Raw genomic sequence first — 12741 nt, 5'->3', positions numbered from 1 at the left:
TTGCTGCCACTTCTTATTAGCCTTCAACATTGTCCAGCAGGGCAATCACTCTCAGCCTTTCAAAAACCACTATAAAAACCACTATAAATGGAAAGCTTAGTTGCATCTATCTATTGGATTTTTTTTTTTTCTTCGAACAACTGTTGTTCATTGCTATGTTTGGAACTATTTTTTATGACAACCACAGTAACTCACAAACATTCATAACCTTTTGCAAAGGAGCACAAAGACAAGGTTGGAAGGTTGTAAGCTACACTTAACTGAGAAAGTAGCAGACCAGTGTGGATGTATTCAGGACAATGCATAATTATATATGCGAAATGAAGCCTGCTACAAAGGTTTGTTTGATTTTTTTTTAAGTCAATTTGAAGACGTACTTGACTATACTGTGAGTTTTGCATATTCAAAAAGGACATTTATAATGGCTTTTGAGGCCAAAAATTGGTGCCCTATAGGACTGCGGTGAAGGCTAGTGGTAAGATTAAGTGGTAAGTGGTAAAATTCTCACCACTGAAGCAAGCAGTGAGATTGTGCTATGTTCAATCATAAATGATGGGGAACAACATTCTAATACAGCCTAGGGATGCTAACCGGTGGCCGTTTGACCGGTTGTTGACCGTTTGAACTTTAACTGAATAATCTTGTCGGTTAAAAACCCTTTAAGCCCGAACTAGAGTGCCTGTAGAGAGAGGGTCTCCTTACGCCACCATTGCTGTGAAAAAACGGAACCGTTGGAGTGAACGGAGTTGTCGCCACTCTCTCTCTACAGGCACTCTAGTCCGAATGTGTCGTCGCCGACACAAATGCGCATGTCAGATTGTAAATACCGTAACTACCGTAAGATTTTATCGATCGAAAAATTCCAACTGTTCCTGAAGGCGGAGAAGTTGCTCTTGCGCTTACATACGGTTTAATACAGTAAACATGGCGACGGGACGCTCTGCCGGGTTTCGATGACGTCATTACGCACAGAGCTCAGCTCGGTAGAGACAGACCGGAGAAACCATAGATATCGATAATAATTATATTATAGCATATTATAATTATATTATAGATATTATAGATATCTACGGGAGAAACGAGCCAAGCTTATGGTTGTCGCGGACGTAGTGGTATGCGTCCGGGGCAAGACAATGGCGCCGGTGCTAGCGCTGCTAGCTTCTATTTGTTGCGGTTATTCTTTTATGGTTTACAGACAGTAAAATAATATTCTCGGTTAACCGAAATAAACCGATTAATGAGGCCCGGTGGTCGACCAAGAAAATTTTCCATTTTCGCCATCCCTAATACAGCCTTGTTTGAAAATACCAAACCTATCCCTTAAGATGAGGTACCACAACTACAACAGTCAATGGGCCAGGCAACAACCAAAACTCCTGAGAGTAAGAGGCTTAAGTACTTGAACAAAACAGAAGTATTCACCACCAACTGTTGGCTGAAACAATAACAGAAATCACAGATATATAATATTCACATTAGTCCACAGAGGTGAAGGCGCAGTATGTGTCGCACTGTGTGTGATGAGTGAGAGAGCATGTTGGAGGAGATTTGTGCTGCTGAGCTCAATCATGTCTCATGGGTATAAAGAATGTGTGATGTGATCATAACATCACACCCCAATTCCCAGACCACTAACAACACTCCACTACAAGTAAATAACTAGAGTGACCCAGATATGCCCTTGAGAATATGTGTTTGTGTTTGTATTTTTCGGTGTGTGTTTTAAAGCATGTTCGATGTTGAGAGAGACTCTTTGTGTTCAGCCTGGTTGTGTATAGAAGCAGTCTGGGGATAAGAGAGTCCTACATAGATTTGGTCGTTGCCGAAGCGTTTCTGCATCTCGTAGAGCAGGCTGCTGTCAGTCAGCTCACTGAGGGACGCCAGGTCATCGTTGGGTGCCGGGGGCATCAGCTTCACCTGGGGATAAACACAGGATGAGAGTTAGAGCGCAGAATAATGACCACTCCCGCAAAAGGTTTCCAACATGGAACTGTGGCTCTGTGAGTATTTTACATAACAAAAGGGGATGCTTATGTTAGGAGAGAGTTAAATTTAGAATTATAGCCAGGAACAGTGGTGTCCAATCAGCCAGAAGTCAGCAGGTTTTCACTCCAAGTAAACACTTCACCAGGTAATTTCCAGACACTCTTGGAACTCAGTGGCACATAATTGGAGACCAGTGATTGTGTGCATTTTTCTGCTATCAAGTACACACTTGATTGTTACTACTTTGTCAAATCTGTCTTTGAGTGCCTCATCTGCATATCTGTTTAACATATTCTTTGTGGCGTTTTGTAGACAGGGGAGTTACCTGTTCCAGTTTGCTGGCTCCAGAGGTGAAGGGGCCATCCAAGCCATTGTCCTGGGATGGCTGTCGGCTCAGTGCCCCACCTGCCTCTCTGAACATGGCACACTTCTCCAAAAGACTGTCTCGCTTAGAAATGGGGAGACCCAGGGGATTCCTATGTTGCACAGTGGGTGCAGTGGCAAAGAAATGGGTAGGAGTGAGGTGAACAGAGAAGGAAAGGTGAAAAACTAATATGATTGACAAGCTCTCAGCCGAGAAACTATATGACAACAGTTGTGAAACTCTAAACGTACAAATTCTTGACAGGGGTGTTCAGGTCATGTGATCCCCCATCGTAGCGTTGGTCAGTGGAGGGCAGAGGAGCGGAGGGATCCTTCAGTCTCTGGAGCCAGCTTTCCTCTGCCTTCAGCAACATGTCAACGATGGGCTCCGATGCAGCAATGTCTGAGGACATGACATATAAGATGTGGCTAATCAGACAAATGAAATTCATAGAGCTTAAGTGGAATGTTATAAAGACCAAAATGTCAAAAAGATATATATTTCTCAATTTAAAATCAATTGTTGAAGCTAAAATTGATTCACCAATCATGCATTCTATTAGCATTTGAGGAACTCACATGAAAAGACAAGAAAAAAAAAAAAAAAAAAGGTTCCAAATGTGCTACAGTCAATGAAATAGGACAGTGTAATGCACAGTGTAATGCACAAAACCAAGAAATATATATTATACATTTCTTTTAAAATTGCTATTACTAGTTTATATGTGCACTTCAAAGCAAAAACCATGAGGCAAAAATAGGCTTGGTAACGCAGCTACTGAGTTCCAACACATTTCATTTGGCACTTTCTCTCAGGCAACATTTGAGGGACAAAAGTCCATCTGTAATCTCTTGATACACTTGTCATCTGAGCATTGAAATCAGGAGTTCTTTAAGCAAATGACTGTCACCGTTTCTTCATCTAAATTTAGTTTATTCTCACTTTAGTGACAGTCTTTACCAGCTCACTGTGATGTATATCAGTGTCACAGAAAAATATACTATACATGAGTGAAATCATTTTTAGAGCCTAGAGGTATCAGGCAAGGTCTAAAAAGCATGTCAGGGACCGATGCATTCAGGGGATTTGATGAGCATTAATGTTCGTAAAACTGGTAGCTTCTACAGATTCCCACCTTTATGTTTTTAGCGATATAAAAGTATTGATTTCAAAAAGAGTGGTGGGCCAAAAGTGTTTTTAGCTACAGAGAATAATACCCTAAGCCTCTGAGCTCTAAAATACAGCCAGGTACATCCCTCTGTTCTCCCTGCTGCTGCCCCTGTCAGCCTCCCTCAAAATCCGTATGGATGAGGCGGCACCGCGGCAGAACGTGAACCCCGCTGTGGATCGATCCAGCTGTGCTTTAGAGACAGGGGGAGTTAAGATCGCCCCTGTCTGTAATGAGGTCTAACAGAGCACAGGGGAGGAGAATAGCTTTATCCTGTCTTTTATTTTGATGTGACTGACAACCCCCTTGACTCCTATATCACTATTGTGCGCCTTTCCTCATGTGTCTGTTGAAAGACTGAGGGGGTGGGGGTTCTAAGTGAAAAGGGGTGGGGGGGGTCCCAGTCTATAGGTGGTGTCTCTTTCTTCCCTCCGTTAAGCCTGCATTGTAGAATGGGCTATTGATTAAGGCTCAAATGAGGCCATCAGAGGTGTGATCAAGCCATGGGAGCAAATGCTTGGCAGCCACCACATCCAGCACCACAGTGGAGTTGGAGGGAGCAGCCAAGAAGCCCTTCTTCATCAATATCAGACAACAACTCAGAGATTTGCAGTGATTATGCGGTGCTTATTTAGCATTCAAAAGGAGTCTCCCACACTACACTGGTTTCAGTGGAGGCTTTGTAGAGGTTGTCGAAATGTGTTCCTAAAATAACGGCTATTTGAGGATCCTTTTTCCCAGTATGCTCCAAAATGTTCCAAAATATTCATGTTCCAAAAATACAGAGGAGAAATACTGTTTTGCAAGCACCCATCACCCGCCCACCACCGCCACCACCCATATTAAATCAGGGGTGCATTGCCATCGCGTTTTTTTCAGACATGCTCTAGTGGTCTTATATTCTTCCTGAAATGGAGAAACAATAATGCTCTTGGCTAATGATATTCTACCTCGATGCTCATTAGGAAATTAATCACATCAGCCCCTTATGATAATTGCTAACACCTCAAATTTAATCTGTACACGTGCATGTATGTGTGTTACTAGCACTGTGTACGGTATTAGTATTGTCTTTCATTAATGAATGAGCTTTCTCTCAGGAGGCCAAAGCTCTCTCACACACACACACACACACACACACACACACAAATGTGAGGAGACCAGTTTGTGTTTGTGTGTGCATACGCACATCACATTATCACAGCAATTATTGATACAGTTGAAAAAGCTCAACTAAGCAAGCCAAAATCCATTTCTCTACTTCATTACCACAGGCCTGGCATGTGCAATTGTGTGTGTGTGTGCCTGTGTGTGCTCATCCATGTGTTCATGTGTGAAAGCCTAAATGTGTTACCTGAAGGCTTGTCTTGGTTGCAGTTCAGCAAAGTAGGGTTCGCTCTGTGCCTCAGGAGCTGGCTAACGATGCTTGTCTGTAAGAAGAGAGAGGAGAACCACCCAAAGCCATTTTCATTAGATTCTACAAAAATCCAAACATATTTAGGTCAATCTAAAGCAGCGCTATAAGCCACTCTTAAGATTCTCGAATCATCAATTCAAACAACGACCCTTTTTCCCTATCAGTGAAGGGGGAAAAAGCCTTTCAGTGCAGATTCCCAATTTTTTTTTTCAGCATCCTCGGATATAGGTCAGAGGAGATGGCTATTCGCAAATTTACTGCTACGGTGCAGATGTGGATAAGATGTATGGTGACACAGACCCAGACTTCAAGCTACAAGCAGCAGGTACATGCATTGTATGTGACATGTGATAGGTTTTATCCCTGACAGAAGAGGTCCTTTAATGACCAACCGACTGTAGTCACCCTCCATCACATGTCACAATGAAAGCCCCCATAGACGTCTGTCCTCATTATAGCACACAATGTCATGTCATGGCTGTCATCTATGTATACTGTACCATAAATGAATTCAGCGTAGGTTTTTACCTTTGATCTACCTTCCCACCAGCTCTCATTCTCTGAATTTTCTGACAAGATCTCTGTCTCTTGTTGTCCCTTCATCTTCTACTCTCTTCTTCTTGTTCACCCCATTTCCCACCTCTCTCTTTGTCTCCTTAAAGGAGCACTGTCTGTGTCGCATCTGATCTCACGAGAGTGAAGCACTCTGTGATCTGTGAAGACTGATGTGTGTAATGATCAACGTATGTGATGTGTTGAAGCATCTGAAGTAATGCATATCTGAAGTATGACTCCATTTGCTGATGACAGACAAGGGATCTTTCATGCTACTTGGTGAGATGGCATGACTGACTGTCTTTGCTTGATAAATATGAAGTCAAGCTTTTTAGAAGGCCTAAACAAAGATTTATGCACAACAACCTATCAAACTACCACAAACCACCCTTGGAAAGTTACTAAACCTGTCAGCTCACACTGTTTCCTCACAATTTATTCTTTGCAAAATGTGTTGTCACATTATGTATAATTGTGTGCAGTGTAGCCTTATAAATCTGTGTCAAGAAACCAATGTACATGCCTCATAGTGTGCAAATAACTCCATGGACTGAACTCTTGACTTTAAATACATCCTGTAAACTAGTTGATCTTGAATGTGTTTGGCTGCCTGTTCTCACAGGTGAATGTTCTATTGTTGACTGTATGATGAGCCTTTAAAAGCAGAGAACTGACTGACGTCACACATGCTCTGAGAAAGGCTCAGCATGTTTGTCGCTTGTGGCTGAGAAGAAAATGACCATGAAATTATAAAAAAGATGAAGTGACTTTTTGCATGATTGTTGCAGTGCCACTTTTTCCCTAATTTGTCTTGAGAAAACAACATATTTTGGCTAACCAGACTCTTTGGGTAAACAAAAATTAAAACAAAAAGGCTGAGTCTGAGCTCAAACAGATCAAACGGCTCTGAAGGAATGTTATACACAAGCTGTGCTATGTGTTAGCATAGCTTGTTCGCAGAAGAGTAATGAGGGCATCTTCTCCAGTGCAGAAGAGTGTGACACAGCACATTTAGCTGGCTGGGTCTGTCCAGCGCCAACAGCTGTTGGGCTATGAGGCGAAAGCATGCCCGCCGGCCATGCACCCAGCACCCTATAAATACCAACAACATGTCACTAGTGCTACAAGCGCTGAACCTGTAGATGTGTCAAAGTTCATATGAGGACCAGGGAAAGGTCACAAGTATATGGGAATCAGCAAGAAGACAGAAACCTCTTTGTGTTGGGTCAGGTATATTTCATCCCCTCTTCTACTGCTGTAACATAAAACATTTTTAATTTCCCAGTGTGGAAAGAACCCAAATGTTGGTCACCATAATAATACTTAATGGGCCGGCAAATTATCCTGCAGACTAACATGAAAGTTTTTATTGGGAAAATGTATACTTTATACGAGGCTACCTCTTTCTGTGCTGCCACAGCCTTCACAAGAACCTCCAATTTAACTTGAAAACAGACTGAATTAAGCTGAGCCATTTGACCCTGTCGTTTTTCTTAGAAAAGGGGTACACACAAATATGAAAAATTCATCCCACAAGAGAGCCAAATTTGAAAAGCACCAGCTTAGACCAAAGGGAGCCATGGGGCAGGGTCTAACTCGTCAGAGGATTGAGAAATGGAAGCTTAATTAGCTACAGTAATAGGGTCATACATGTTCTTAAAGGGTCAGTCTACTACATATTCCTGTGAAACACTAGCCTTGCTCTAAAACTCTTAAAGGGGTCTTTGGGTTTAACGTACCAGCTAGTGTTTCAGTCATCCAGGCAGTGTTTCCAGGCAACAGTGAGTGCCTGCCTTAATACTGGGACCAGTGATTTACATGGCAAGTTAGAGATACACAGCTTAAGTCCATGATGCATAATGTTGCCGACATGTGACTGTCAGGCTGGCTGTGAGGGTGTGGTGAGAGGAAGCTCAGAGTCTAGTTGGTATGCAGAGAGCAAAGCACTGGCACCTCTGAAGTAAGCAGGGAGTAAAGTGTTGAGGGCTGAGGTGATTTAGCACTGCAGAGGAAATTTAATCGATTCTCCATTCCTCTTCTTTGCCACTCTTAAGTCAGGTACACTTATGCATACAATACACACACACACACATACACCCACAAATGCATATATATAGGCCATACTTAGGCTGAAACACAGAGAAAGAAGGGGAGACATAACAGCAGCCTGACATTTCATTTAGAAGATTCCTGTTCTGTGGATTTTTACATTTAGACCAATGCAGGTGTGTGTGTATGTAAGGATGCTGTGTCTGTGCGTATGGACAAGAGTGTTCCAAGGCGGTACTAAGCATTGGAACAGGATGACGTTTCTGAACATAGTGACAAGGATTATCAACCATGCCAAAGACTACAGCAATTCTGTTGGCTTAAAATAGTTGTTTGACTATTAAGTTTATCTTGCCTTCCTTGATTTGTTTGTAGTGAGTCAGAGTGATACATTTAGAGCACAGTTGTTTGTTTAAAAAAAGAAAAAGATCAGAACTTGGTACTGGCACATACAACTACTGTACTAAATGACTCAGATCTGAGACAAAATAAGTAGATGAGGATGTCCCTTGTAAGTATATAGATTACATTTGTCTGGAGAAAGACAAAAAAAAAAAAAACAGCACTTAGCACATGAAACCAAGAGGTTGCAGGGTAACAAAGAGGAGAAGATTTTTTTTTTTTTTTTTTTTTTTTTTTTTTAAAGCCACATTGTTATGGGGAAAAGGCATGCCCTCAAGGAGGATGAGTCCAAGAAATAGAGAGGCATTGGGAATATTCTTTGTCAGCAGTCAAGCATCCAGCCCCAGAAATGTAATTAAATATCTGGTTGGGTCAGCAAGATTTTAACGTGATCACTTCCCCTTTCTTCATAGCCAGACTCCTCCCACTATACCAGACCCTGCCGCTCCCCACCCCACCCTACCTCAGCCCCATCTGGAAATCAATCTCCTCTCCGCTCCTCTAAGAGAGACCATTAAACTGCTAATCTAAAATGCAGTAACAAATGCATATGCAGTGCTGCTCAATGCCAGCACTTTGATAAACTGCCCTTTTTGGGCCTATTGATCAGGCACAGTCAGAGGGTGGTGAGGGCAGCTGGAGGCCAGTCCCTCTGGGTAACAATCCCCCTATTAATAGTTTCCACATTATTTCAACAACTTTCATTAACAGCTGCAGTCACATTGGATCAATGCAGCTAGATGGGTTGGAATTAGTGGACTACTTAATTAATGTCAACGGTTTGACTCTGCAGTTGTGTGGCACAAGTTACCTGTCCGTATTTGGCGGCCAAATGGAGAGGGGTCCAAAAGTTGCTGTCAAAGGGCTGGGGGTCTGCACCACTCTCTAGTAACACACACACCACCTCTCTGTAACCACTGGCACAGGCTATGTGGAGCTGGTGAGACAGAAAGAGAGAAAGAGAGGAAGGGATGGAGGGTGTGCCAAAAAAGACAATGTTGTTATTACATGAAGAGAGAGTTCCCAGAAGAAGACTAGGAGAAGGAGGCAGAGTGTTACACCCGCACAGTAGGATGATAATAAAGATTCTGCGCTTTCCCTACCAGAGTGACCCCATCGTCGTTGGGCTGGTTGAGGTTTCCTCCAGTGGCTACCAGCTGTTTGACATCAGACAGCATGGTGCTGGGCCTCTGAGTCCTCATGGCGTGCATGGACGACACATCCACACCTGCAAAACACGCGCACAGGTGCACTGTTACTGTTCTGCATGTACAACAGCTGACCCGCACTCATATTGTGTATTTGTCATGTCATGTCATGTTGAAAACCTTGTATTTCATTTTTTCCAACATATTTATCGGGTTTTTACCACTACAACAAAATATATAGCTCAAAATGCAAATACAATCCTGCTGAAACCTTGCATTTCTAATTAAACTGCTCAGGAATTGAGACAAACAGGGTAATATACTAATTACAGCAACTGAATAGGGCACTGCACAATATGACTATGGGTATGGTGGTGAAACAATAGATATGTGGAATAACCAAGTACAGGGTTTTGCAAACCTACTAAAATTCCATATTTTCCAGACCTAAATTTATGTCTTGACTGGATTTGGTTGGTGCAATATTCAATATGGTGAGTGCTGATAGTGACTGGGAAACATGACTAGGCTGTATCACTCAGCGCACAGTTTTCGTGCTGAATTACAGAAAATTCAGAGCATGAGATTTCAGCAGGACACTGACTATGTGTACAGCACTCCCAATGAAAACTCAAAAAAGCCACATAATAACACACAGGACGCCCTCATCTAGAAGATCAAATACATGGCCACCAGCCATGTCTCTATACAAATTCAGAGAGTCATTCAATATACACACAGCACCCCTGTCTCTGACTTAAACAATCCAAGGATATCCTAGTTTGTCTCCCGGGCCAACACACATTGGCAGACATCTACAAGGGCAGTCCATCCTACGCTATGAAGATCAATGCTCCGTTCCACACATACAAACAGTGCACATGAGTTTTGCCTGCTGTAACGACATGGATTGATTATAGATCAATCTATATTTCACACTGATTAGCTGTAGGGCATTAACTAATGGGACTTTTCCGAATAGATTGGTTGGATCAGCTAATCAATGAGTTTGTATTTGCAAACAAATGAGAGCCTCGGGGTTTGTAGCTATGTCAGACATGTCTGTATATATTGGCAGAAAACAATTTTTCTGTGGTGTCTGTTTTGCCAAAACCAGCAAGAGTTGTGCATTATGTGATCTGACTTAGCTAACTAGAGGAGTTAGCCTCTATAACTGGGGTGGCAAAGAACCACAAGGGAAAATCTTAATTTCTACAGAAGCTCAAGGTTTTCGTTCTCTCTCTCCAGAAAGAGAGCGATGTAGAGACACCATGGCCAGTCTGTCTTTTCCACACAACCACACAGACTTGAGGGGGATAGAGAGCATGTAGCCATGTTGCTATAGCAACAGAGATCCAGTGAGACTGTGTGAGTAAAGAGTGTGTTTCATGGTGGCACAGCTCAGTATGATGGGGGTATCAGAGGAACTGGAGAAAGACAGGAGGGGAGAGATCACCTTAAGGGGCTGGCAGAGGCAAGCAAAGAAAAGACTCAAAGATTCAATGGCCAGTGGGCTGCAGTGGTGTGTGCATGTGTGTATGTGTGTGTTATAGGGTGGTCTGAGTTGTGATGAGCTGGCTGTCTGTAGTCAGACATTCGCATCTGTCATGTGATCCTGTGTAGGCTCATGTGTGGCCAGTGACAGATGGATAAGGGAAAGCCCTCCATCATTGTCTGTATCTGTCTCTGTCTGGCTTCGTCAGCACCATCCCCCTTCCTCTTCCTCCGTATTGCTCTCACACTCTTGTTGTCTCCCCCTCTGTCACACTCTGTCACTTTCTTTGTATCTCTATCTTCTTTCTCTCTTTTTCTCTACTCTCCTTTCTTTTTTTTTTTGGTCTTTCACTCCATGATTCTGCTCTGACCTTCTCCTTGCTCTGCAGGAGTGAGTGAATTGCCCCAATCCAGTGCACCATCATTCTGCCTGCAGCTGTACTTCACCTTCACACACACACACCCACACACCCACACACACACACTCACACAGATGCCTGTCGTGAACAAGCAATGATCACTGTTGCTTTGGATATGAAACTGTGTCAGAATGATTAGGTAATAGAATCAACAATTAATCAACAATTACATGAGTAATCTTGTTTATTACATGTAGGCATGTCATATGAGCAATTTTGTTTAAAGCTGAATTCTGTAACTTTCTGCACATCGTCACTCTATGGTGGTAAACTATATAAAGATAGGGGAGCATCTCATAGCACAGTGAAAATTTACCAACCTGGTAATGTGAACATGAACATATTGAAATCAAAACAGCATGGGATAATGTAACTTTTGTGATATGATTGCAGGTTCACAGTGACTTATGTACAAGACATCCTGGACTGGTTTGGACTGGACTGGCCTGGGCAACTTTAGATAGGGAGAGACTGGGCTGGAATGCTGTAGATTGAGTCAAACCATACTTGATCGAGTAAATTTGCCATGGCCTAGTCTGCACAGGAGGACCTTTTAAATAAGACATTTTCCTTCCACCAGAAATTTTAACTGTCCATTGCACAATTTCCAACACTTATGCCCCCCGTATTCCCCCACCCCGTGTTGTAACTACATGTGGACATGACTTATTAACCATTCCCTGTCATATTCTCATATTATTGCAATATCTGCTAAATGGGGGAAACAGAAAATGTACTTTCCCTCATTTAGCTTCATTTTTCTGCCTCTGGGTGGGCTTTGATAATATGCAAATGAGCACCATATTTCAGTAAAGCACACGATTAATTGAGTTTATGGAGAATAGAATGTCAAATGTCAAACTCAGGTCTCTCTCTTACTCTTTCTCTCTGCGAGGCAAATTCTCTGTTAGCTCTTTATACCATAATACTTCAAACAATATAACAACTCAACCCAACCAACGACCCATCTCAACTTGACACAGTATCCCATCCTAATCCAGCCCAGACCAGACCTACATGGCCGGATCCAACCTAGCCCCACATGGTATGACGCAACACAGCACAATGAAACACAACACAATACAACACAACATGACACGGCCAAAGAAAACACAAATGAGTGATGGATTAACGTTTACCATTCTCCTCCAAGTGTTTTCGGAGGATGTAGCTGGTCTCGGTTCCCTCGGTGGCGTAGTCCAGAGGAATGTTCCCATTGACGTCCTGCAGCAGAACGTTAACCCCGGCCTTGCAGATGCACGGCGAAGAAAGCAGAGGAGACACAAACAAATTGAGTTTTAGCCAGGACCATTCATCAGACTGGAATCAATGATAAAGTGGGCTCAATTATCAAGGCCTCCCAGCTGCGTATACCTGAGCAGAACCATGGAGACATTAGCAGACAATAGACTGAATTAAAGAACTCATTAAATAACGGCCTGGAGAAGGGGCACTGTGGAATGGGGGCATCGGTTAATGTGACCTGGGATCAGTGTGTGTGTATGTGTATGACAAGATTAATGTGTGTTTACTCACCAACGACCCTGCCAGAGTCTTTTCTTTTGCTGTGAGATAACATGGGAGACCTTCCCTGAGGCTCCTTTAACGACTGTTACTCTGACGACAGCACAGTAGCTGGTCACAATACGGTTATGATTGATTGCTTCCCTTTGCAGGAACTCTACTGCATTCAGTATTTGTAAAAGCCCTGCAATGCTTCACCAGCAGAGCAGAAAGCT

General features: G+C 42.8%; 1 protein-coding gene across 1 annotated transcript in view; it reads right to left on the bottom strand.

The window, feature by feature from the left end:
• The window catches only part of myo16 (myosin XVI), a 98268-nt gene that overhangs the window by 58279 nt on the left and 27248 nt on the right, over positions 1–12741 (bottom strand). Inside the window, exons 5-11 of the mRNA XM_030081329.1 lie at positions 12142–12250; positions 9045–9169; positions 8753–8878; positions 4873–4948; positions 2602–2752; positions 2312–2462; positions 1807–1917 (exon numbers count right to left, since the gene is read on the bottom strand). Of these exons, the coding sequence (XP_029937189.1) occupies positions 1807–1917; positions 2312–2462; positions 2602–2752; positions 4873–4948; positions 8753–8878; positions 9045–9169; positions 12142–12250 (849 nt within the window). The remainder of the gene's footprint in view (positions 1–1806; positions 1918–2311; positions 2463–2601; positions 2753–4872; positions 4949–8752; positions 8879–9044; positions 9170–12141; positions 12251–12741) is intronic.

Source organism: Myripristis murdjan, chromosome 21 (assembly GCF_902150065.1).
Source record: "Myripristis murdjan chromosome 21, fMyrMur1.1, whole genome shotgun sequence".
In the NCBI taxonomy this organism is placed as follows: domain Eukaryota; kingdom Metazoa; phylum Chordata; class Actinopteri; order Holocentriformes; family Holocentridae; genus Myripristis; species Myripristis murdjan.
The sequence above is the reverse complement of the archived record's forward strand: the minus strand, read 5'-3'. Positions and strand labels throughout refer to the sequence as shown.